General features: G+C 37.2%; 1 protein-coding gene across 1 annotated transcript in view; it reads left to right on the forward strand.

Annotated features, from left to right (window-relative positions):
- Window positions 1–25,979, forward strand: part of TTC27 (tetratricopeptide repeat domain 27) — a 123,549-nt gene extending 97,570 nt beyond the window's left edge. Inside the window, exons 13-20 of the mRNA XM_075748925.1 lie at window positions 168–395; window positions 6,652–6,750; window positions 8,512–8,564; window positions 11,898–12,063; window positions 17,903–18,100; window positions 21,562–21,673; window positions 22,270–22,370; window positions 25,735–25,979. Coding sequence (XP_075605040.1) covers window positions 168–395; window positions 6,652–6,750; window positions 8,512–8,564; window positions 11,898–12,063; window positions 17,903–18,100; window positions 21,562–21,673; window positions 22,270–22,370; window positions 25,735–25,857 — 1,080 coding nt within the window. The 3' untranslated portion in view covers window positions 25,858–25,979. The remainder of the gene's footprint in view (window positions 1–167; window positions 396–6,651; window positions 6,751–8,511; window positions 8,565–11,897; window positions 12,064–17,902; window positions 18,101–21,561; window positions 21,674–22,269; window positions 22,371–25,734) is intronic.
- The last annotated feature ends 1,333 nt before the right edge of the window (window positions 25,980–27,312 follow it).

Below are 27,312 nucleotides of genomic sequence, written 5' to 3' on the forward strand. Positions count from 1 at the left end.
CTGTATCTTTGATGCTGTGTTGGATCAAGATACTGTTTCCTTACTATCCCTACTTCTTAGTCTTCAACTGACAATTGCAAGACGCTAAAGTGGTATTTGTTCAGGTAGGTGATTAACCGCAGATAAATTTTCCCATTGTGTATTGATTTCTCTTTGTTCTTTAACAGGCAGAAGAAATACTCAGGCGGGAGTCAGAAAAAAAGGAAACACCAGGATTATATTGTTTGCTTGGTGATGTTCTTAAAGACCACCAGTACTATGACAAGGCCTGGGAGCTCTCCAGGCACCGCAGCGCCCGTGCCCAGCGCTCCAAAGGCCTCCTCCATCTCCGCAACCGGGAATTCAGGGAATGTGTGGAGTGCTTTGAACGTTCAGTACAAATCAACCCTATGCAGGTTGGGAAATGATACACATATGGCTTTGTTTTAGTTGGTGTGTTCAGTTTTGAATGATGCCATGTTCAGTTTTGAATGATGCCATGCTTCTGTGGCAAAGGCAATTCCATGCACAATTGTCAAAGTAACAGGTTATTACTATTTTTAGCAAATTTTTCACCACGTACTTGGAAGCCTGGCCAAAAACGGTAGCATAGTGAAATGAAGACATCCTTTTGCATCCAGGTCCTTGCATGCAGCTAACTCTTTGCCTGCACAGGTCTCCTCTTTCAAAGAGATCAAACCATTGTAAATTAATAATTACCATCAAATAAATCATGAACAAGTGTTAAGCAAAATAGTTACAAGAAGAATGCTGTAGAGATTTTAATGAAATTATCCTTTTGCCTTCTCTGTTGGCTTTGAATTACAAACTCTGATCTCTGCATTTCACAGAAATCTTTTTCAAGTGTTCTGGTCTGTGCTGCTCTGGAATCACTGAGAAGCATTGTTTTACACTTGTGATGGCAGTAGCTTTTATTACAGTAATGCATCAAAACTGAAACCACAGCCAAAACAGTTCTCTTGATGAAGCTGATTATTTTGACATATCCTTTGCAAGCTGTTCTGCAGACAATTTTTGTAATCTGGTTTCAGTTTGTCAGCCACTATATACCATCCCAGTAAGGTCCACCCTGTGAAGGTTCTGAGACTTTAAAACAGCTTTGTGTTCTTTATGTATATAAATTGTACTCTTCATAGCCATTTCCAGGTCCGTGCAAAAGTAGGATATTCCACCTTCTTGCCCTCCAAAGAATACTGCCGAAGCTCCTGTTTTGAGTTCCACATAACTAGCTGCACTTCTGCTTTAGAAAAATTTTAAAGGCCACCAGCATTTCAAATTGTTTACCCCAAAGCTTTTTTGTATTTCAGTGACGTATTGTATTCCAGTGGATCAGAGTCCTGTTCTTGTTCAAATGAACTCCAGAAAATTTATAAACACCTTTAGAATGGAAAGCAAAATGAACAAAAATGCTTGCTTTGGCTTTCAGTTCTCTTACTGACTCAGAAAATGCCAACAAAATTTATGTTACTCAGATGGTAACCTTACTGAAATCAAGAGGACTCCCAGATTATAAAGTGCTGGAGAAGGTGGCCTACAGGGCTCAAACCTGAGAAATATTCTGCTGAGATGCTTTTTTTATTTTGCGTCCTGTCCAAAAGAAGCTTGAAATGAAAGGCAACCCAAGAAAAATAGGCCAGTCCATATAGGAAAGTGAACATTTCCTCCTCTTGTTGCTGAGGAAGCTCTATTTAAGTTTGATATTGTTTCAAACAAACAGATTGAGTAAATGGATAGTGTGGATTGACGTATCACTGTCTTCTAAAGTCTATCTGTATTCTGTCACTACAGAAATGAATTGTTTCCTATTTCAGGGTGTCTTGTGGATGAAGAGCAGAGAGGAAGGTGATTCTAGATGCAGGGAAAATATTCATTAATGAATTGTTCCCAGAATTGTGCATAATTTATCAGGTAACAAAGGACCCCCTAATACAAAGAAATTTTTTTTTTTTTTTTTTTGGTGGCTGTCAGAAACCTTGTTGGAGGAAGGGATTTTTAGACTGCAGCAAGTGATTCCCCAAAGTGTCTAATGGATAAAGCCATTCTCTGTCAACCCTCTTGTGTACTCTTTGACCAACTGGTCAAATTTGGTTGACATCTCTGAGGTGGGTCTTTGCAATGTGAGCCAACCACCATATTAGACTTTAGAGAATCCACAAAGGAATGAAAGTCTTACAGTTCAACTACATCTGAAACTTGTCTTCATTAGCACTGCTGCTCACAGAATTACTTGTTGTAGTACATGCCTAGTGGATGACAGATGCATTTCTCTTGCACTTTCACTGTGAGCATCTTGCAAGGCTGGACTGAGACAATTTCAGAGATCAAAGAGCTCATGCAGTCAGTTCTCCAGCGGTGAAAGTCTGTGACGGCTTGTTAATTCTTGTGCTGAACAGTGTATGGTTCTCTATATCCAGTTGCTTCACATTTGACTTTCCCAGAAATAAGAGTATTTATAGCACCTTTTTTGTGCCCACGCTGTTCCTCACCATGTCCCAGTCCACAAGGAAAGAATGATTCTCTTTTGTGCTAGACTATTTGGCTCCTAACTTCTCAGGCTAATTTTCTTGAGTGTGAAGCAAGAGAAGTGATCCCTGTCCAGTTTAGGGAAACAGTCACACTTTAGAAGTCACCTTGCCATCAACTACATCTGGAACTTAAAGTTTTGGACAATGCAACGAGTGTCTTATTCTCAACAATTCTTGTTCTCATTCATCTTGTAATAGTAACAGTAACTTAAACAAGAGTTGAGCTAGAGTATCTCATTGGAAATGGTGGTAAAAACCTCTATACTTACTTAAAACGTTATACTTAATACATTTAAGAACTTAAAAAGTATATTCTGTCACTGTGTTGTGTTCAAAAGAAACTGAATTATAAGGGAGATGAATTATGAGTAATTATAAAGGTACTCATCTAGGATTTCACTCAACTAGAGCTCTTAAAATTTTATTGTAATTACTAACTTCAAAGGCATATTTTGCTCTACAGGGGTATAGATGGTTTCTAAACTAACACTGTTGTACTAAGAGTACTGTACTGAAGAGTTTACTGAATTCTGGAAAGAAAAAATCTATATATATTTGCCATATGCAAAGAGAAATTGCTTTTAAAAAGGCAAAAAATTTCTTCAGATACATGATTTGCGTTTTTTTCTTTTTAAATAGTCAGATATACTGTAATTAGGTTATTTTGGAATGATATTCCCACAATTATGAGAAATTGTTTAGACTTTCTTAAAGCATTTCATAATCATTTAGACTTATTAAAGACTTTCCTGGAAATTCCTGATGGCAAGTTTTAACAGGGAGTCCAAGCCTAAATTATATTCCTTTGCTGGTCACTGTCTTCAGTTTTGAAAAGGATAAAAATTTACGGCTCATTTTCATGTGTTTTTCTAATCAGTAGCACCATTTGAACCTCTAGCCAGTATGCTTTTTCTTATTTCCAAAAAAGAACTTTAACCTAATTCTACAAGCCTTGACAAAAGTCTTTTCTGAACTTTGGACGAAGTTTTCCTTACGCTGCCTTTCAGTCAGTCACTTTCCTCAGAGCAGTTGTTACATCAGCCAGTGGGATCAGCAGATTTTGTGCCCTCCCCAATAAAAAGGGAATTCTTACCATTCTTTCCACAAAAAATAGCTTAAGTCCATTCTTAAATATACTGTTAAACAGTCACTGTACTTCTTACATTGTGGAAGAAATTCATGCTCCCTTTTCAGATGTCTAAGGGATGGTAAAATATCATTTCATTGCGATAGTAGATCAAAGGCAATGAACCTTGGTTTTTTGTTTGGTTGGTTTCAGTGGGTTGTTGTTTTGTGGAGGGGTTTTTTGGGTGGTTGTTTTTTTTACACAGCTAGCATGTTTTTTTCGTTTAACCCGTCAGACTTGTTCTTTTTGAGCCTTCTCATTTGTCACGCACATCAACTTTTAAAGTATGTCCTCTTATTCTTAATAATCTCCTTTATTTTGTTTTTAACTGCTACGATTGTCTAGTCTTTCTAGAGCTTTTTTGAATGAACATGCAGTTGCTTCAAGCCTTGAAATGTCTTGTCTTTAAATGTTTTGGATCTTCTGCAGACCTTTACTCTTTTAGCCGTGCCTTTTGGTTTTTAACAGAGCTTTTCCATTTTAAGTAGCTCTTAAATTTAACATGCTCTGTATTAAATGAGTTGCCTTTATTCTTGAAGGACTAGTGACTCTAGATACATTACAAAGTATCTTTTGTATGGTAACATTTTGAACCTAATCATTCATACTGGTCAGGATCAAGGTAAGTACTGTCTTCTGACTAGGTGCTTCATAGTTAATAAAATTAGCCTTGGAATTTCATTCATTGTGGTACTTACTAAACTATGTGGAATAATTGAAATCTCCCTGTATTTTCTGGGTTTTCTACTTTCACAGCTTTCTGATATCCCCCAGCATGTTACCTTCTCCATTTTAATCAAGTATTCTGAGATACAGTCTTTATACTGCTTTTTTACTGAGGAAATTTTAATTCATACTAGTTCTGTTGTTCCTTTACACAGTTAATTTTCTGTATGATTGATGCTGAAGTTTTCTTCAACATATAGTGACATTCTTCTATCTGCATGACCTATTCCATTTTCTGTATACTTTTTGCCTCTGTATCCTAGCATCTCATGAGGGTCCTTGACTTAATTCCCAGCCCAGGAACTTTTCATCTCATTCTTCTTGTCTGCTAAAGGACACCTGCTTTTGGACACCTTTCCCAACCTTCTTCATCATGTCCAGTTCTCACATTTTTTCTGTTCAGTGGAAACCTTCATACATAATTACTGCAAGGCAAAATATCTTGTTTCAAACTATTAAGAAAAGAAAACCATCATTCTTTGCAGTCACTGTATGACTTTTACTAGGTACCTGCTCATATGTCTTCTCCACGGAAGTAAAGAATCATTTTACTTTCTCCTTGTGATATAACTTTTCCTTGAGAAAGGAGTTGACAAGTTTAAGCATTGGTAAGCGAGTTCGTGAGAGATGTAGCTGCTCACCATCAGCTACAAAACCTATTTATGTTTCTTACCTTGGCATTTAGAATGGAGAAATGGCTGAGCTTATTGCAGTAGGTAGTACTACCTGGAATTATTTTGCAGCACATTATAAATCTGTTTGATTTTGACTGTATACGTTTAAACAACATAATGCTGTCAGAAAATGTTCTGTCATTGTACTTCGGGTTTTAATACTTTTCTGAATTACAGAGCTTTTCTGGAATGTACTACTGCTTTACTTGCAGCTGTTTGAGAATTAACGGTGTGGCGAATCAGGAACTTGCTCTTGAACAGCTTTGAAAATACCTGTTTAACGTGCTGTAATATATGCCTATATCTGATACTATTCAGAATATAATAGAATAGACTATTTCAGTTGGAAGGGACCTACAATGATCATCTAGTCCAACTACCTGACCAATTCAGGGCTGACCAAGTTAAAGCATGGTATTAAGGGCATTATCCACATGCCTCTTAAACACTGACGGGCTCCAGGCATTAACCACCTCTCTAGGAAGCCTCTTCCAGTGTTTGACCACCCTCTTGGCAAAGAAATGCTTCCTTATGTCCAGTCTAAACCTCCCCTGGCGCAGCTTTGAACCATTCCCATGCATCCTGTCACTGGACAGCAAGCTCAAGTTGAGCCAGCAGTGTGCCCTGGCAGCCAAGAGGGCAAACTGCATCCTGGGATGCATCAAACACCGCACAACCAGCCAATTAAAAGAGGTGATGATCCCACTGTGTTAAGCACTGATGCAGCCTCACCTTGAATACTCTGTGCAGTTCTGGGCCCTGCAGTTCAGGAAGGACGTGAAGGTCCTTGAGTGTGTCCAGAGGAGGGCAATAAAGGTGGTGAACAGGCTGGAAGGAATGTCCTGTGAGGAGCGGCTGAAGACTTTAGGCTTGTCTAGTTTGGAGTAACGGAGGCTGAGGGGTGACCTCATGGCTCTCTGCAGCTTCCTGAGGAGGGGAAGTGGGGAGGGAGATGCTGAGCTCCTCTCCCTGGTTGAATCTGTGTGGATGAGAGGTATTTGGTTGTAACAACTACAGACCTGCAGTGCAAGATTATTGAACTGGTAGAGTTCTGTTCTCTGCACAAGGCATAATTTAAGTACATTTCTATCTCTAAACATTGCATTATAAACTAGAGAAGACTGATATTCTGATGAGAGGAAAGAGCTATAATTTTGAAGTGTTCATGTTCAGTCATTAGAAATGTTTCTTGTAAAATGTGATTTCCTTGAAATACATTTCCTAGTACTTACCATTTGGCCTAATTGTAGTACTGTAAAGTGAATGTGGATTTTTTCACGAGTTAAAGCAAAACATGCAAACCTCCAAATAGCTATCACTTCTCTAAATGAAGATGTGCTGTTAAAGGGCATTTCACATATAGTTAAGTCTCTATATAGTTAACACCTTTGTTTATCCGTATTTATTAAAACTTTGAACCTAAAGTTTTCCTATATTCTACATACAGGATATTATTTATTCCACTGCAGTACTATTATGATAGCTGAAAATCAGGCAAAATCAACAAAAGTAGGGTGTGTTTGAGCATCCAGGCAAAATTATTTTTTTTGTGCAGAAATATGTGTGTGTATATATGTAATCATCCATTTTTTCTCTCCAGCTAGGTGTATGGTTTTCCCTGGGCTGTGCATACATTGCTTTAGAAGGCTACGAAGGTGCTGCCAAAGCATTTCAGCGCTGTGTGACATTGGAACCAGATGTATGTACTTTTCAACAAGCGATTCAGATGGCTTATCTAAAAGCAACAAGGATGTTTTCATTATAAACAAGCAAAGCAATAATGAAAAACTTGTTTAAACCTTAGCCCTTTGAATAAATTAAAGTTGTGCATGAAGGATATATTTTTGTCATGAGGCATCATAAAAATACTTGCCCAATGCTCAACTTCATCCAAGTGTGTGTGAATGTTAAAATATGTTTGAGCAGAAATTCCTTTATGCTTGCATACATTGCTAACATAGAGAAAAGGGAATGAGTAGACTGCGAGGAGTGCTAAAAAGAGAGATAAAACAAAAAAAAATTAATTAAAATGCTTAATCCTCTGAGTAATCAAATTCTCTTGAAAAAAAGTCAAATAAGTGGTTGTATGACAGGTAAATTTGTAACTATATAGTTCATGAGTACAAGGAGAACGGAGGTTGTTAGCCAGTTTTTCAGGATGCATGGGGCAAGCGTGTGTACAGTATTGCAGTTTGAGCATGACTGTGCATTGAGATAGCAGAGGCGTCAGCTGGATTACCTCTTGGGAATGCACTAGCAATACTTTTGTCAAAAGGCCTGACTGCCAGCATTTTGCTCACTTAATGAGTTAATGCCACCTACTTGATAGAAACTATTATTCATTCTCTGGGGAAAAAGAATGAGAGAGCAATGAAAGGTGACAGAGTACTTTTTACTTTATTAATAAAATTAAATAACTTGCTTAGGGGAAAAAAAGTACATCCAGACAATCCTGTATTTAACTGGAATTTTTGTGTTATATACTGATATTTTTTTGTTTCAGTGCAGTAGCTTTACTTCGAAGTGGATACTAACATTGTGTTCACTTATCTCTCTGGGGCCTGTACTTGATTATATTCATATGCACAAGCCAGCTGACTTCTCAGTGGGTTAAGTGGTATTTCTTTTGTGAGTAAAGGATGCTAGCCCTTAGTTATGGAGGTGAAACCTATCTTTATACAATGATCTGCAGCAATGTAATGACTGTTATCATTAATTAAGTCTCAAAAAGGTTTCCCAACAGGATTTAAATGCTGCTTAAGCCTGAGGATAGCCTTCAGTACCAGAGTACGTTTAATTGCAGTACCCAGGTTCTGTTCCTCAAATTTATACTAGTTGTCGCTTTGCTGAATTAAGTGTTGTGACTTCACATTTACAGCAGTGTAAGGCAATGAACAGGACTCATTTCTGTAGTTTCTCATTTCTGCTGGTTTTACCAGAGGAAAGATTGTCTGAACACTCCATAATCCTTTTCTGCTACAGCAACTGATAAACACTGTTGGAACAAACCCTGTTAGTTTTGCCTGAGATGCATTAGGGGACATTCAGATGATTTTTTCCACTAACAGAGCAGTGCAGGTAAGTAGCTTCCAGCTAGTGAGAAGTGATGAGCTCCTGGGAGCACTGACCTCTCCAGCCATCCCAGCTGGATCCGGAAGAGAATGCCTGTTTACAGTTTAAACTGAAGGCAAGAGCTGACTTAATGTATTCCAACCAGAAGGCAGTTATTTGATACTTATATACCTGACTGTTGTCATAGTCAGTAATATTTATTTATGTATTTCTATTTTAATATATTATTTTCAATTTCAATGTAATATTTTGACTGCCTTGTAGAAAATGTGTTAATATGTGTGATTGGCAAAATCAATGATATTTTATAGTAGTTTCATTTACATATTTTTATCAAGTAAACATAAGTGAATATTTTTTTTTGGTACTTCTTCCTTTATCATTACAGAATGCTGAGGCCTGGAACAATTTATCAACTGCTTATATCAGATTAAAACAGAAGTAAGTACTTGAAAAGGATTAGAAGATACTGCTTCCAAAATAAGTAATTGAGATTTCCTTTTTTGACATTGATTTTTTTTTATTATTATAATGTGTTACCTCATATTTTGTAATTCTTATCCTTTCAGTTCTGTCTCCCAGGTTGGATCATTGATAACATATTTCATTTTACAGGAAATAGTTTCATAAGCTTTAGAAAAGTAGCAACCTCTTACCCTACACTTTTTTCTTGTTAAAAGTATTTATGACGTACTAAGTACAACCAGTGCAAAACATTCATATGAAAGTTGGAAACTGATTCGACTATGAAGTTAAAATGATACGTCCATTTCAGGCAAACTATATATTCAGACCTATGTCAATTCATACAACATTAACCTCTGTAGGTTTAAGGGAAAAACAGGCCCATTATTTTTTATATTATGAAAGCAGATGGAGATCTGCACACATACTAGTTCGCTTGTTCTTTTGCCTCCAAATTAACCAGTACAGGAAGCTTTGACATAAATGGACTGCCTTTCTTATTTTGCATTTCAACTCAATGTAATAAAAGTTACTTGTAGACACAGAATACCTGGAAGAACGTAATATTTAAGAAGAATTTTCACATTATAACTTGTCCCCAAAGAATGAAACAAAAGAATAAGATACATTTTTAAAAACCTTACTGTTGTAGTTTAACCCAGCAGGCAGCTCAAACAGCCACACAGCGTTTTGCTCACTCCCCCGGCCAGTGGGATGGGAGGGAAAATCAAAAAGAAAAATGTAAAACTCATAGATTGAAATAAAGATAGTTTAATATGACAGAAAAGGAAGAGAATAATAACAACAATAATGATAATATACAAAACAAGTAATGCACAGCACAATTACTCAACACCCGGAACTGGTGCTCAGCTAGTTCCTGAGCTCTGCTGCCTCCCAGTCAAGTCCCCCAGTTATATACTGAGCATGACATCGTATGGTATGAAATATCCCTTTGGCCGGTTGGGGTCAGCTGTCCTGGCACCCAGCTTCTTGGACACCCCCTGCTTTCTCGTTGGCAGGGCAGTATGAGAAGTTCAAAAGTCCTTGACTGCTTGGCAACAATTAAAAGCATCAGTGTGTTATCAACATTATTTGGATATGAATTGGTTTAACTGTTGCCCTGGTTAAGGATGTTCCATCATTATATGACTTATTAAATACATAAGGGATTTGTTTTGAGAACCTAGAGGACTTTATTGGCGTGGCAAGAGTGATGATTTGAGGAACATGATTTCCATCCCTCTGGTATCTTGTCTACATTTTAATTCCATCTGATTGGCATCTGCTTCCCCTGATAACTTACTAACTTTTTCGAGAAGATGGAGGAGATCATACAGGCTAATCCTGCAGATGTTGAAGAGCAGTTTCAGAAACAGTTCCTCAAGATGATTGGGGTACATCAGTCAGCCAGAGCATCTTCCAGCCTGTCAGAGAGCTGTGGCAGATCCCAGTTTCCATTGTAGCAAAGTCCACAGAGGAAGGAGCAGGTCTCTGTTCTTTTCTAATATAATCTATCAAAGTCAGGGTCTGAAATTCCTTACTAAGACTGTTAACAGTGGAAGAGACCCAACTGTTAGTACATTTCCTTGGCAACATCACGTGTATCAGTATATAGTGTATTAGTATATCAGAAGAGAGAGAAAAGGGGAGTGAACATGGGAGGATCCTGCCTGTGGACCATTCTGCTGTAGCTACGCCAAATGACCTGTTTTCCTTCAATAATTTTGCTCTATCAATCAGCTCTTTTTGCATGTAACTCTTTAAATACTATGGGCTTAGATTGGCAGTTATTTACATTTTTCTCTGACCCACCCATACCAAACTTTCAATGGCCTGATCCTCTAGTTAGACATTCCGTTTTCCTGGCTGGGATATTTACACTCTCCTGGATGCTCTTTTTGAAACTCAACCAACAATTTCTTTGAGCTGTCTTTCTTTAGAGACAGCACTTTTAGCAACTTACTCAAACAATAGAGCAAGTGAACTGCAAATTTTGATAACAAGCCATCGTTATATGATCTTTATTAAGAAGAGATTTATTGTCATACCTCCCCAAAGAAGATTTTTACCAGCCTGGGAAAATTCTGTTTCGAGTTTTTATTTAAAGGAACTTATTCCTTTGTGTTTTTTCTACATATCATGACTGTCCAGCTGAGAGTAAGCTTCAATCTCTTAAAGTCCTAAGAACCACATCGTTCTGATTCTGTAGCAAAGCTTTTTTAAAGTTTCAAATTTATTGAAAGTTTTGGCAGTACATTTAAAACTGTAAATGGTAGGCACCCAGACCTTACCAACATATGCTTCAGATTGCATTAAGACTTCTTACTCCTTCTGCCTCCTGTCTGGCAGCATTGGTTGCACGTTGTCCAGGAGGTCATACCCCTGTAAACAGTAGGTCAGCTGCTTTCAGCCCATATTCTTGATTTGGTCAAACTGCCTTATGTTCCTCACCAGCGAATGCCATTACTTCTCTCCTTTAGTAAGGGAATGGTAGAGTTGCCTGTGGTGGATCCATATGAAAAAATAAAGATGCTTCCTGACTTGACAGTGACTTTATAGGAATTATTCTGTCCACCTTTATTCCACAACACTTTCTCCTGCCACTATGAGATGGTTCACTGGGCACGCCTTTGGTGAAGGACCCTAATAGTGTTTGAGGCCACTCTGACACATTTGTACTGAGCAGCATAGCGTCAGGCAACAGAGAGCGTAAGCGTAGCTTCCAGCTGACGTAAGAAAAAAATGGTTGAAAATACTGGGCTTCAGTGCAGTGGGTATGCACGTTTACCACATGCAAATGTTTAAAATAAATCACAAAAAACTGTTATTGTTAAGTAACCTTCCTTTCTGTCATGAAATGAGTCAATGTCGTTCTGCATCTGCCATGAACTTCGTGATTTTTAATCTTTTAATGTTACAGCTGCAGCATAAGTAAGATTGTTTTCTCATGCTTCCAGTTAAAAATTGAGAAAAGAAAATGTTGACATCGATGGCCCAATTATAATGAATTTTTGTCAAAATGTCATGATGCAAACAAACATAGAAATTGCCTACTTCAGACTTTACAGAGTGTACTGTGGAGTGAACTGATAGAAAGTAATTGGCAAGAGAGATTAAGGAATTATCAGTATTGTAAATTATGAACAATAACTTTTACATTGCACTGTTTTCTACACCTGATTTTTTTAAATAAGCAGCTTTTTACTTGAAACAATGCCAACTGATTTTAATATAGAAATCGTCCATATTAAATCTTTAATATGGAATCTTATTTTCCATTCTTTTTTTATTTTTATTATTGATTAGAATCAAAGCATTTCGAACCCTCCAAGAAGCTCTCAAGTGCAACTATGAGCACTGGCAAATATGGGAGAACTATCTTCTCACCAGTACAGATGTTGGAGAGTTTTCAGAAGCAATTAAAGCTTATCACCGCCTCATGGACTTAAGAGAGAAGTACAAGGATACACAGGTGGGGAAGTTTTCATGTTAAGTCATCCTATATGTTCATTAATTTTTCTTGTGAGACAGATATCTGCTGATAATGGTATTAGTAATGATAGTACACATACCAGCGAAGTTATGTAGGCAAGCCATTTGGGGTTGGGGTTTTTTTTTGAGAGCTGGACTGTAAGACTAAGTATTTAAAATAAAAATGGACAAAAAGGAAAGCCTTTGCATCCAGATTGCCTCAGACTTTGTGGAAGGACAAATATGAGCCTTGCAGTTTTAAGATCTATTCTTAAATAAAACACAATGCATAACTCCACCTTTCTGTATTGTTCCTGCATATCTTAGTATCAGAAATAATAAAAATTATTTAGTTTAAAGAAAGGTTTGAATGTGTTTGAAAATTCCACAAATGAGCCTCTGAAAGTGAATTATGTTTCATAGATTGAATGCATTACTGTCAGAACATTGATAGGAACAAAGTAAAATAAAGGATGTATTTTGCTCATCTTTCACTGTAGTTCAGTTAGCTTCTGTGTTTGTAAACGTACGCTCTGGACAAAATCCAGAGAGCCTATTTTAACAGCTTCAGCTCGGATGTTACCGTGCCTAAAACCAGGTCCTGATCCAAGCAGGGTTCTGTACACTGTAGGGAAAATAGCAAGATGAACCTGAAAGGCAAGCCAAAGAATCCCTTAAGCAGAAAAGTGAAACGCCTCCAAAAGCCTTTGCAAAATTAACGGGTCTGGTTGAAGAGCTTATGAGTTCTTAGGGAGTTTGTGTGTAGTACCAGGGTAAGAGGACCCAGCTTCTTTTCTTTTCTTACCCGGTTTCTTTTCTTATCCCATAAAATGATTAAAAGTAGCTTTCCTGTATCTTGGGAGTTTGAGTCCAGTGATTACTTTTTAATAACAAATTGTATGTGAGTACAATACTACTATAGAGCCAACCATGTACAGGACAACTTTCTGTATAAATAAAATCTTTTGGATTTGATATGGCTGAACATTTCTACATGTATTTGTCCATTTTAGATATTTTGAGATGATACAGACTGCTATTAGTGGGTTTAGTCAAATTTTATGTAGGATATTTCATTAAAATATTTGGGGCTATTGCTTGCACTAAATTTCTGGTTTTGTTGTATAACTCTTTTTTTCATCTTGTTCTCTACAACTTTTATCATTTGTACAGAATATATATATGCTATGTATCCTAATTTTTTTTTGCATTCTAACTTTGGCTTCTGATATGTAAAGTGCTTTATGGGTTTCATCATAACTTCTAATACAGTTTCCTCAATTAGAAGGATCTTACTAGTTGGCCAAGAAAAACCTCCGAGCCTGATTAAAGAATTTCAGAAAGGCTTTAATCAATAATCTTACAGGGAGGAGAAGACTATTCCCGTAGGAAAACAAAAAAAGCACATAAAACTAAAAGCTTCTGCTGAGACTGTTTACAAAGCTCACCATTAATTTCTGAGCCTCTCCCATTTGCTGACTGACCTCATTTAAACAGAGATGCTCTATAACCCTCGTGTGCAATTGTATTTTAACAAAGTAAAATCATGGAACATGCGTAAGTAGAAGCAGACACCTCTATTTCCATGCAACATAGTATGATCTTCTCTCAGGTTATATTTGTAGTATTTGTAGACATTGTAGATTTTATTTGATAGACTACTAAGCTAGATGACATAGTGGTGAGAAAGAAGATAAGATTTTAAAAATCCAGAAAAATAACTATGCACGGGACTGGAAGAAACAAGCTGTCATTGATTCCAGTTCTTTGTAAAAACAGAAAGCCAATCACCAATCACTTTTAGCATAGTCATTGTTGCGGAATACGCCTTGTGAGACTGAATGCATCAATTAAGAGTGTGCAGTTGAATATATAATTTCAAATGTCCTTGATTTGTGTAGTTAGATTTTTTTATTTTATTTCAGCATAGTAGGAAGTCATATTCGTAAATCACTAATTTCTTCTAATAACAGTAAGTCATTCATATCTTCATCTGTGATTTCTGTCAGGTCATTGCTGTCTCTTTCTGTAAGACTTCTGAGTACAGAATGCAGCTTTGTGAAATTTTGCTTCTAAACTAATCTAGTTATTTAACGATGTCATCTTTGTGGCAAAGGTTCTGAGGTCAAAATATCATGAGGCTTGAGGATATATATGTACAGATTCTGCAAACAGAACTGAACAAGGAAAAGCTGAAGGGCTCTTTATAAATGAGCAACAATGCAATAAAAGATTCCAGCAAATAGCGTACGTTCAAAAGTCTCCGTTTCCTAGTATTCCCCTTAAATGTTATAAACATGCTTTCTTACCTTCCTTCCTTACGGGTTCTTAAAAATCTTCAAATTTTCATATTCCTTTTAATGTTCAAGAACCTACTGGGAAATAAACCTTGAAAACCTTTAATATAGATCTTATGTAATAAAAGATAAAGGCTCACTGAATTATCTGTAGTTTCAGCTAGTAGATAAGTAACTAAAGAGGACCCGAGGAGAAAGCCTTACCTGTTGTAATCATCGTTTTAGCCTCTGAATTATTAGTTTGAGATGGTAAATATACCTGAAAGGTTTCTGCAACTGCTAATCATCCTGTTTTGCACCACATGCGTGCTTCTGGAGGCAAGCAATCTTTTTTACTTGGAAAGTTGCAGTTCTGTGAATTACAAAGTTATTTTGTGGGTGGAAAAGCTGCTTTGCTACCTTGCTTTCAGAAACCAGATCTTCATCCTGTGCTGTCAAAGAATACGAATTCAGAAGTATGGACAAATGGTTCCTCTCTGCAATTCTGTGTTTTTGAGAATTTAGTACAGTTTTTCTGTTTCCCTTTCCATTAGATACCATCCTCATTTCAGTGGTTCGTATTGCTAGACTGTTTCTAATAAGAGACTGAAAAAGCATGTTCCAAGGGGATTTTGAGGAGCAAGGGGTAGGAATTAATAATTTCTGGAGCTTTATTTCTTTTAAGTAGCTCAGTAATGACAATTGTATTTTATAATAAAGCTTTCATTTGAGAGGGGCATAGGGAGAGGTCAGACTGCAGATTTGTCATTTTTGATCTGGTATCTGAGGGTTTTCTTCTTTCTTGAGCACTGTCAAGTTTGATTAGTATTAATGAAGCTTCTAAAAATGGTTTGACCATGTGAATTTTTATATGAAAGGAGCTGTTTGGAGAACAGTTGTGGAATGAGAATAACTGATAGCAATCACAGAATTTAAAAATTATTTGGTTTGTTTCTAAGGTTTTGTCCCACGGTAGTTTTTGTTCAGTTTTGAGTAAACACATTCTTCACAAAAGCAAAGGAGAGGGAGGAATGCAGATGGTGAGATGTCATACTAAAGACAAACTCTGTGCACAGTGGTCTTATGGAGCCTGGTTCATTAAAAGAAGCATTTAAAAAATAAAAAAGCTCTACTGCTTGTGTGGGATCCTGGGCAACAGAGCATTGCTTCAGTAGTTTAGTATGTATGGCAGTTTAAAGTCTCTCAGATATAAATTAAAATTTAACACTTAAGACAACTGTCTAAAATGGAAAACTGTTACACTGCTAATATTTTTTGATGATTAGCACAATTCACTTGCAATTTAAAATAGCTTTATTTAACAACCAAGCACAACCAAGTAGTATTAATGATTCATTACTGTTTAACAGACCCTTTAATCTGGGCCTTCACACTAGTTTTATTTTAACTGCTGTAGTGCTAAAGCTTACATGATGAATTACAAAAAAAGAAGATAGATTATTATGATGAAAGTGTAAGCAAAGCCTGAGCTCTATGGGAGTGTGGGTAATTTGAAGCTGCTAACTACTACTGACAGAGGAAACTTTTTTTTCATGTGCAAACAAAATATCGTTACCTTTAAAACTCTTGATAACTATACATGACGTTCATGTGAACTAACTTTTTTGCTCCTTGTGTAACAATTTCATTAAGCTGAGAAATTGATTAAGAAGTCATACATGTATGTATGAATCCTCAGGACTAGTTCTAGTTCCTTTTCAAAAGAGAACATAGTTTAATGTTTCTTCTTCTGTCTCTCATGGGTTTTTATTACAGTGTTGTAGTAATGGAAATATCAATACCTGCTGGTTTTTTCTAGCAAATCATTGAAGACCTGATTCATTTAATGATGGGGTTTAGTCCCTTAGATTCCAAATCATGAATGTAATATGAATTTCAGAACTTCTGGACCATTAATAGTTGATCATATTTTCTATTCTCTTCAGTGAAAATCTGAGCTCTTTAACAGAAAAGAAAGAACAGACAGTTTGTCACAATATTTTCTAAGGGCTATACTGTTACGGTTTGGAGGGGAGGCGGGGGTGGTTATTGCTGTTTAGCTGATGTTCAGATGCTACTGTGATTTCATATTGATTCTGAAAAGATAGCAGGGAGATAATTTTTTTTTCACTTCTTGATTTATTTGGATTGTTTTGCCAAAGATTTCCTATATCTGATAAAACTCAATTAATTCTTGGGATGCATGTTAATTGAGCAGTTCTATAGAAGAAAAGTTGTTTTAGGAAAATGACGTATCACACATACTAAACTCCATATGTTTCTATTTTAAGCGTAATATACTTTGATACTGTCATAATTTTTGCGTTGCTTTCTGCCAGTGAACTACATCTTGGTTTGTGAGGATGCATCCCTGTCCTACTTTTACTAGAGTAGTAGTATATTTGTGTGGTTTGGGGATATTGACAGATCATCTTTGAAATTGGTTTTATTACTGTCTTGACATTAATACTGCTATTAATGTGATTTCATCGTAAGTATTAATATTGAGAAACAATGGACAAAAATGTTGAAGCATTAAAGTTGGCAAGTAATAGCCTCACCAGTTAAGAAGTACCAGCATGAAAGTGTCTGTGTACCCTTTACCATCCTATCTTGAATGTAAGTCCTGTGAGACTTCCATTTTGTTTTTATCATTATTTCTTCCTCCATCTCTGTGTCTCATGCACTACACATAACAGATAGTTGTCACTTAATAAGCTGTACCTCTTCTGGGTTTTATTTTCTTCTAATTAACCCATATGATCTTAATTTACATTTGTTGTTTCTCATTTTATTGAGAAGGAACTGAGACACAGTGAAACTGTTTTCTAATTTTCAGTGTCCAGTTTGGGACACAAAAACTTATGTTTTTTTTCAGGAACACTTGATATTATGTAGCACTTCATATATGCAAAGCCCAGCTCCCATTGAGTTTACCAGCAGCTGCACGTGCTCAGCATTTCTGCAGGTCAGATCCCACATTCTCAAGCCAGTGACTCAGAAAGTACAGCCATTAAATGTACTTGTAAAAAGCTTGATTGAACTGATTTGACTAGTAATTCACCAGAAGTGCATTAAATACAGATTTCTGAAGGTGGTATTCAATTGCCTTCCGTTTCCATCTCATCCACTATACATTTTTCAGTTTCTGCAGGTAGTTAAATAGAGGTCCTGTAACAACAGTATCTTCCATTACCTGAATTAATCTTGTTCAGCCTGTTTACTGATCTTTCTATAACCGTATTATAAGGTGAAAATATCTAGGATACTGCCTCAATTTCCTATACCATTCTTTTTCACACTACCCTGTCCTGGTAACCCAAATTTCTGTCTTAGCTCTTTGGCCCCTTTATCTTCACCAACCACAGAATCTTATAGATGAGGTTTAAATTAGTTGAATTACTCCCCTAATAATGTATTTCTTAGTAAATTCTGTACTTGTCATATGGTACTATATTTGTATTTTACTGAATCATTAATAGAGACCAAATATTACACATATCATTATATACACTGATGTTGCTTTGAGTTGAATTAAAAACTCTTTCCTGCTACTTTTTTAAGGTGCTGGCTATTCTGGTCAGAGCGGTAGTGGATGGTATGGCAGATCGTGCTGGAGAGGTAGCAAGTGGATTGAGGGGGAAATTGCAAGAGCTGTTGGGCAGAGTGACTTCAAGAGTGACAAATGATGGGGAGATCTGGAGACTTTATGCCCGACTTTATGGAAATGGACAGAATGATAGTGGTGAAGATCTTGAAAAGGTAAAAGTGTTGAAGTATACATTTTTATGGATAAACGCTTCTGGTACAAACCTTCTGTTCTCTAACAAACTCTAGTGCTATACTAAGACATGCTCTTGTTCCAGATGTGTTTTGCTTTAGTGTTTCTATAAGCTTATTTTCTGCTTTTCATGTTCCTACAGCACATGTTTTTATTACCTAACAGGAGCAAGATGGCTTACATCAGTTCTTGTGGATTTTTAAAAAATATGTCTCTTTTATCATTTAATTTTAAAACATCCTATCACAGCATATGTGCATTGTCTTGGATTTGTATTCTGAAATTTTTCTTGGCAGCAATCTAATGGTGATATTTCTTTTTTTAAATTGGAATCTTTCTTTCAGAAGACAAGATATATTGCAGCTTCTGGAAAAAAAGTGGATCTTAATGCCATGATCCGGTGGCATCTAACCCATCCATATTCTTCTTTGCAATCACTGAGGGAAAATGCATTTAAGATATAATACCACAGTCAGAGTTCCCAGAGTGAAAGCGCTTTGTCCTTACTTAGCTTAAAATGGAATTAACTAATGCTATTTAATTGTTAATCTGTTGAACCATTGATTTCTCTTTACTCATCTCTGGTTTTGCTATGTTAACTTCCACCTCTTGTTCCTATCACTTCCCAGGTAATTGAGTTGATTGCATTTCCTAAATAACTACTCCACGCTGCTAGAAGTGTTTACTTTGTTGTATGCTGGAGTGTGCTTTGCATTTGGTGTTAAATTTCCAAAATTCAAATACCCTTGCACACTCCAAAAATACTTGAGGGTTATGAGATCTTCACTGATGCTGAAAATACACAGGGTCGACATTCAGTATGTGTTTCCTAATGGGGGTACGCCTTTGGCCTGGGCAAAAATGTCAGTCTGAAGGATTGTTTGTCGCTTGATGTCAACCATATTAGGCAGATGGTTGGGCCTACAAATTGCAGGCCTGTGGGGTTAAACTTATAATTATTTGGGTCTTGCTCATTGTCTTCCTCTTTATGCTCTGCCCTTGGAAATGTCTTGATTAGTCATTGCCAGTGTCCATTATACTTCCAATCCCTCCCTTTGTTTCCTTCCCTATTTTTCTTTACAGCTGAACAATAAAAGAGATTTGGCCTATTTAGAATTCAGAAATACAGACACTGCAATATCCTGTAATATATCCTCAAATTCTTACTCAGACATGCAAAGTAGCAGAGGCCCTGTCTATACTATAAATGTAATCATTTCAGAATCTGGTTACATCACAGTATTTTTCACTAACCCAGTTAAAAATATGGTTTGAATTTGGAGAGTAGACAGGACTTTAACTGTGTTTCCTGATCAGACTGGTTATGGAACACTCTTACGGTCTAGCTTGCCCTGCAAAATGGAATGATGTTTATAAATACTTAAGGTATGCTTATGTGTGTATCCAAGTATCCCGGTATGATGGTACCATAGATACAGATCATGAAAGAGCAAAACTCTGTGGCCTACAGCCACAGCATATATTAATATACAGTGCAAAAATTAATTTACAACACACTAGATAATCACTGCTAGCTTTTCTGATATCATATTATAAAGTAAAAATGTTAAAAACAGTATTTATTGCCTTCGCTGCCACAAGCACCATCATGTGTCAGTCAGATATTCAGTGAATGTAACTATCTGTAGAAAAACTCCATGTGTGTCATTACAGTTTTCCACCCACATTTATTATGCAAAAGGTCAGTGAATTCTGAAAGGGCATTATTTACTATATTGTGGCATCACAGGACAAGGAGATGGGAACAGATCTATCAATAGTGTCATGTATCTCCTTACAAATGTAGGGTTTGACCTTTATTCCATAATGTAATACCTTATTTAGTGCAGATTAATTATATTTAACCAATATTGCATTTGAAAGAACAACCCTGTATGTCTGGCTATTGTAAAGGGCATGTTGGTTGTTGAGGTTTTTACCTTTCTGCTCTGCTGCTGCATCTGATGCCGTGAATCACTGGACTCTACAGTTGCAATTTGCAACAGTGCTTTGGAAATTGCATCAAAGGCAGCCAGAGTTTACAAGTTAGGAGTGTAAAACTATTGAAGTGTTGGGTTCGTGGGTTGTTGGGGTTTTTTTTTTCTTTAGCTTAGCATATATTTACTCTTACACTTTTATGTATCCGACCTGCCACCTCATTCAGTACTTCATTCTTTCCTATGCTGAATGCGGTCCAGTCCACCCCTTTCCCACTGAGGAATCTTTCCAACCTTCAGGTTTCCTGCTGATCCATACCCAGGCTATGAAAACCTTGAATGTTCCTTGAACATTCCCCAGCTCATAACTGTTTCCTTCCAGGATAAATCCAGGTTCCAGAAGTGCAAACAAACAGCCCACAAGACTTTGAATTCTTTCCCCTCCCTGACATCTGTCAGCAAAACCCCTCTAATTTGCTGCTCTGACTCAGACGCATGCAGACTGAAATCAGACTGCTGTAAAAACTGTTCTTCCTTCTCTTTGAAAGTCTTGCCTCTGTTGGCCAGAACTATCACCGATTATAACCTAGGTTATTATGAAAAAAATTCATTTGCTCTGGTTTGACTTAGTACACCTTTACTGCACTTTACAGCAGCATGAGCAGTTCAGTTGCCTGTGCCATAGTGATTGGAACTCCAGTGGGAGAGGGTGACGACCCCCAAATTTAATCGGTCTTTGTTCAGCGATCAGAAGTCTTTATTGCGCTCATCTACATGTACCACACTGGAAGTTTTTTATTCCTTGATATGATACTTAAACTCTTTAAAAAGATAGTTTAATAAGAGTTGTCATTGAACCAAGCCATGTAACTTCTGCCATATATTTGGGTTGTATTTCTGATGCTGTAGAAAGAAAACAAAACTAGAAAGCGAAAATTAACTTTTTCTGCCTAAATCTTTCTTTTTTTTTCCTTAATGGGACCCTCCTTCCATATTGTGTACATTTATTTTTCCTGTTCACACTGAGAACCAGAGTAGTATGGCAACTAATAGCTGCATCTGTAAAACACATTCTTTGCCAAGAATACATATATGGACAGAAAACTTTGATGTATGCAGTTATAAATTTTTTGGGTACAAAATTGCTGTTCAAAGTGTGAGTACAAGTATTTTTCCATTTTTCATGTGCATTTAATTATGATGACTTGGCAAACATGGGTCACATCCATCAGTCTAGACAGATTTTTAAAAGATAAAAATTAGACACATGTTACTTTATATGCCTTTCATACTTGAGCTGCAGTATTGGTGAAGAACATGTGTGTTACAGCTGGTGCTTACCGTTGCAAAGAAGGACGCTACTCCAACTCACAGGAAATCAAGCATAGTAAAAATATATTCTTTTTCTGGATTGAGCATTAATTTCATAGATACTTAAAACTAAATTAGTCTCCTAGTTTGTTTTCTCGCATACTGATCTTTTTTTTTTTTTTTCCTCCTTGCAGTCACTGCAGTGTCTCACTAAAGCACATAAATGTGAAATTCAATCAAGGGATTGGGAGAAAGATGTTTCTTCTTTTAAGGAAGTGGTGAAAGGAGCCATAGAGATTGCACATGGTACGTTCTACCTGAAAAGAACTTTTATTATTCATGAAGAGCATAGCAAATATTTATTAAGCTTAGTAACAAAATAATACTATACTTTACCCATTATATTTATTCCTACTATTGGGAGTCCTCTAACAGAGCATCATCCTGATAGTGCATACAAAATAGACTCGGAATGAGACAGGAATTGTGTTGGGTGAGTCAGTAAACATATGACTGGTAGACATGGAATCAATTCATTTCATGGTCTAGCAATTTCATCGTGCAAGTGAAAATGCATCTTAGTTCATCTCAGTCCTCAAATCATCACGTAAGTTGGATTGACTGTGCCCAGTCAGGAGATGGACAAAACTTAGACTCTGTAAGACTATTCACTGTGCTGTGATATTGATGTTTAAGGATACATATACCTGTTGAGTTTAGAGTTATTGTCTCAAAATTGCTTGACATTCTTTTTCTTTGTGTTTCTTTTTGAGGATATTACATTAAAACATTGTCTATGGAAGGTATCAAGATTTTGAATTAAATGTTGTTGTTTAGGATTATTGCTATAGAGATAACACTTTTTTGTTTTGGGGTCCTTTTCTTCTGTGTTTGGATTCTAGTGGCTATAAAATGCAGCAAGAACAAATCTAATCATCAGGAAGCTTTGCAGATACTTTCTTCAGCTCGACTCAACTTACGTGGCTTGTCATCCAAAGCAAAGGTAGGAATGTTTGAAAGGTAGGAATTTTTGTTTGAAAGCTAGGAATCTTTGTTCTGTTGCCAGAAACCATTTCTCTCTTTTGGGTAATTTATAGATCAAATAATACCTGCCTGTCCCAGTGCATCATCAGATGCTGTTAAGGATTCCATTTTAAAGTAGACTTTTATTTCCCTTCTTCCTGCTAGGCTTTGACTGCAATAAACCTACTAGTCTAAGAGAGAGCATTGACGTTTTAGAGTAAGTTAAAATTTTACTTAAAATGTTGGGCAAACAAACTCGAACATTTGGAAGAAATCAGTCATTTCAAAGACCTGTTCCTTAAGTGAGTAGTCATGGAGGGAAGCAGGGCAGTCTTAGAAAGAATGGATGTAAATCTGCAGAAAGGACCGAAATGTGTCAGGACTACTTTGCATCACTTGAAGTGTTTTAAAAACATTATTTTTTATTAAAAGAGAGAACTAATTTTTAGTAAGGTTTTCATGGATACCCTACCAATTCAGATATTAATTTGTTAGAATATGTCATCATGTTTGAATCATATGTTTTTGGAGTTGTGCCTCCATAGCCAGGCACCCAAAGAGCCAAGTCTGTTTCTGCACCATTATTATCCTAATTTTACCCTTCATCTTACAACATGAGACACAGCCATTGTTTAAGTGGGGACTGATCTGGAATACGTTTTCATTCAAAATACACTTCATGTCTTAAAGAAGTATTCTTCCTGGCTGCGTGTGGGGTTTAGTAACTGTGAATTACAGAGTCTAAGTTTTATAACATGTGTGCTTGTATTACAAAGTGTTGATCCGTCTTCTGTGTGCTAAACTTGGCTCAATCTCTTTTAAGTCCTATAATTTTAAGAATAAAAGCCCAGGAAAGTTGCATAAGCAGACACAAGCTGGCTCTGTAACGGTGCTTTTAGATACTGGCATACCTAAGTCTTTGGAATGTGGTGAAAAAAGCCACAACATGTATGTGTTGTTGTGATTCACAAAATTTTTATTTTTAAAAAAAAACAAAAACAAACAGTGTGTAGACTGAGTATGAGTGTAAAGAAAGCAAGTCTACTTGACATAAATAAAATATAAATACAAGTACACATGGTTTATATTATGCAAGATCATGCAGTATGTGAAAGATTAAGAATAGGTGAGTCTAGTAAATTGTATTCTTAATTCGTGAAGGCACTAATTAAATGAACATCTATATTATTGGCAGATAATGGTGCCTGTAAGTTTTATGGCACTTCTGAGAAAACTGACATGTTGAGATAAAGCTATTGGTGTGCTCTCACTGTTTTTGCATACTTTCCAAGATGCCATCTTATTTTTATTTTGAAGTCATACTGAATTTCCAAAGCACATTGTGGTTTAAAAACTCAGTCATCTTCTGTAAGATCCTATGCACAGGCAGTTTAGCACTGTTTATGCTTGTCCAAGCTTGACTGCAGCATCTGCTTTTGCTGCCTTGTGAGTCCGTATTAGGGGGTGAAGGTGTTCTTTTTCTTTTTAACAGAGAAAAGCACTTAAAAAAACAAACAAAGAGCAGGCTTGGTAGTTAAGATTTCAGAAAGAATAAAGGAACAGTGAAAATAACTTTTAAAAGATAAAGTTCCAAAATTTTATAGTCAAGATATACAGTTGAACAAATCAGGGTTTTCTGTACAGGTGAAACAATGTCACTTCTCAGACTTCTTGCCTTTCCTGGGATCTCCATCTCTGACATTCCAGCTCCTGTGTTACGCTGGGCTCATGATGCACCCACAGTCTGCTGAAGGCTGCAACTCGAAAATGTGTTGTTAATGGGCTCCTTTCTGTACAGAGCCTTCTGGGCAGTCATGTGCTCTGGCAGATAGGATAGTGGGCTCTCTGCTGCTCCTTGCCCTCATGCATCATTCGGATGTGACAGGTGGGGTCTCCAAAAAGGAGAAAGGTCAAGGAGCTGTATGGTAAATGCATGAAATGTGGGTACTGTTGTGGGGAAACATGGGGCACAAAGCCCAAAGAATGGTGCATGAAACTTCCCCAGGCTGCATCTATTTGAATAGATCTCTTTAATAGGGCGAGGGAGGGGATAAAAAACCACCAAATAATTATATCATTCTGATTTATTTAGCTGTCTTAGCCAGAAAGAACCAAAGTTTTCTGTCACATTCCTAGTGTGAGGTTTTCAGGCTGAAAGTCAGAAAAGTTTCTGTACTTGTAGCAGGAACATGTTCCTATTTTTGTGTAAGATGTTCCTTTGTTAAGCAGCAACACTGTTCTGAGGCACATTGAAGACCTTGGTCCAGGACTTTTAAGTACAGTTTTGTTTATATACATGTCTGTATTGTCTCATTATGTTTTGATGATATAATGATGTACAGATGTACTCCAGAGCAACTTTTGTTTTCTTGGTTTGTTTTTTTTTTTCTCTAAATGTAGGCTTTTCCTTTGTGTCAAGTGAAGTGTGAATCACTCTCCCTTTACATAATAAAGGGAAAACAGATGTTTGGGTCCCCCCACCACCACCATAGGTGGTGATGGTACCACCATAGGCAGGATGGTACCTCACACAGCCTCCATATTACTTCAGTCAAATGACAGGACCTGGCTTTGCAATAGCAACATGTTCTGATGCAGCATGCACAAAGCTCCAGTCAGAGCTTGCATATCTCAAGGCTTTAGACAAGTCATTTAGCATTCCTGTCCCCTGGTTTCCCTGTAAATACATGAAGATTATGATTGCCCATGAGTTAGCTGCTTTGTGTTTCTGTTAATGTCTTAAGATCTTTAAGAACAAACTGTTTTTATTACTCTGTAGTGTTTTGTTTTCTCTTGTATAACTTAATTACGCACAGATGAATGTCTCTACCCACGCATGTCTTGACATCAAATGTTAAAACATGTTTATTTGAGGTTTTGGAGAAAATGATGCAACAGAATATGACATTGGGAAAAATGGCCATAAAAATTCACAACTGCTAATTTATCAGCAGGTGTGTTTGTAAACTGCAGTGACAGTATGTGAGATGCTCTTCTAATTTGAGTTTCATGGAAATTCTTTCCTTTTGACGGCATCAGGAGTCAGTGTAGGCAGTCAGGTCAGAGCAGCAACCCAGTGTCCACAGGAGGATTCGGCCCTTTTAGCAAAACGTCAGGTGTGTGGCACAGATCTCAGGTCTATATGTGTTTGTGTGTATATGTATATGATAAACATTCTGTTTGTTAGCCACAAAATGGCCTTTTTAAAGAGAGAGATACCATCATAGGTACCAAAAATATGAAAAGCAGGATAGCGGTGATGAGCTGCCTATATTCTGTCTCTATGCTGAAACAGGGAAACTGTATGTATATTTTAAAATAATGGGGTTTTTTTTGTCATGCAGCAACTTTTTGTAGATGTAACAAATAACGAGGTTCACAGTGAGATAGCTGATGAGGTGACAACTATGGACAACATGATTGCTGAACTTCAGGAACTGAGCAACCAGCTGAGAGACCAGTGCTGACATACGGACCAGATTTTGTGACAGGAAGACAGTAATGACATGTTTCTTTTGCCACAGCTTTTGCTGATGAAATGGTAACAATTGTAATGCAACAACACCCTGAATAAACATTTTTCTGTACAGTGGTGTTCTTGTGGTCAGCTTTTTTCAGAGTTCAGGCTGCTTTTTAAGATTCTTATCTGCTCTCGTTGTCTTATAAAGTTGCGTGTTTTGCTTCCTCCGGCCCAGATTTTCTGGAACAGAGCTACTTGTATTATAAGGCGATTATTGAGTTAGTTCTGGCTGACTGCATCACACCCAGGCGCCAAGCCTCCGTGGGACACCCCACCTATGTTGCAAGTGGGGGGAGCAGGAGAGGCACCTGGGCGGGAGGAGATGGACAAGCAAGCAGCAGAGGCAGGAGCTGGGCCCAGCCTATCACCCTCACCAGTGAGGCGCACAGCCAACCAGCAGGTGCATCTGTCTGCCACTGGCCAATTAGAGGAGCTGTAAGGTTGGCCTGTCAGTGGCGGGAAGATGAGGTGAGGGCAGGCTGACATGGCAGGGAGCACTGGGGAACTGCAGGCAGGGCCAGTGTCTGAGGTGGCTCGCTATGTGTCAGGCACTTTACAATTTTAACTCAGTGTTAATGGCTTACAGGGGAGTAGAAGTGGGGTGAGGCAGCAATAAAACCGCAATCTAATCTAAAACACTTCCATCTGACTAGACCCAAATAAGTTATTTTCATCTAGACTATTTTGTATTGTTTCATTGTTAAGTATCTTTGCAACAGCTCTTCTTAAAATAGGATTTTTTTCAGGGTTTTCCAGAAACCTATGCAAACTAGTTTCCTTACTCATCCTGATTTTGGCTCTTTCTTCCATATGGGAATGACGCAGTCTCCAAAAATCTGGTTATCTATATTCTGGGTATGCACTGTCTGTGGTACGGTCATTAAAACTATACCGTTACTAAATGGCAATAATATTCTTCCCTGAAGAGAAAGTCGGAAGTTAAGAGAACCAAACAATTAATTGGATTTGAAGTAGCAGTAAAAGCGTGTTGCTTTGCCGTGTGAAGGAGGAAACCATTTTGACACCTTCATAAAGCTTTGTATCCTTGTAAAGGTTCTTAGAATGGAGAATAAATCATTTGATGCCAGTATTTTAACATGAGGTTACCACAAAAATTATTAGCAGCTAGTTTACCTGCTAGTGAAGGAGAGCTGTCTCCAAAACACTTCCTCATTGAAATGGCCCAGAAAGGGAGGAGGCGTTAAAGTTTGTGCAGAGTGAATTTGCTGGAGATACTCCCATTTTGCTCATACATATAGTGAGGGGCCCACCTGACTGAAAAAAAACAGGCTGTGAGTTTTGTGACAGACTCCCACCACTACTATCTTTTTGTAATTATATTTTTATGTGATTTACCCTATTCACAAAGGAAAAGAAAAAAATAATCTTTAAAACTATTATT

Source organism: Balearica regulorum, chromosome 3 (genome assembly GCF_011004875.1).
Source record: "Balearica regulorum gibbericeps isolate bBalReg1 chromosome 3, bBalReg1.pri, whole genome shotgun sequence".
Classification (NCBI taxonomy): domain Eukaryota; kingdom Metazoa; phylum Chordata; class Aves; order Gruiformes; family Gruidae; genus Balearica; species Balearica regulorum.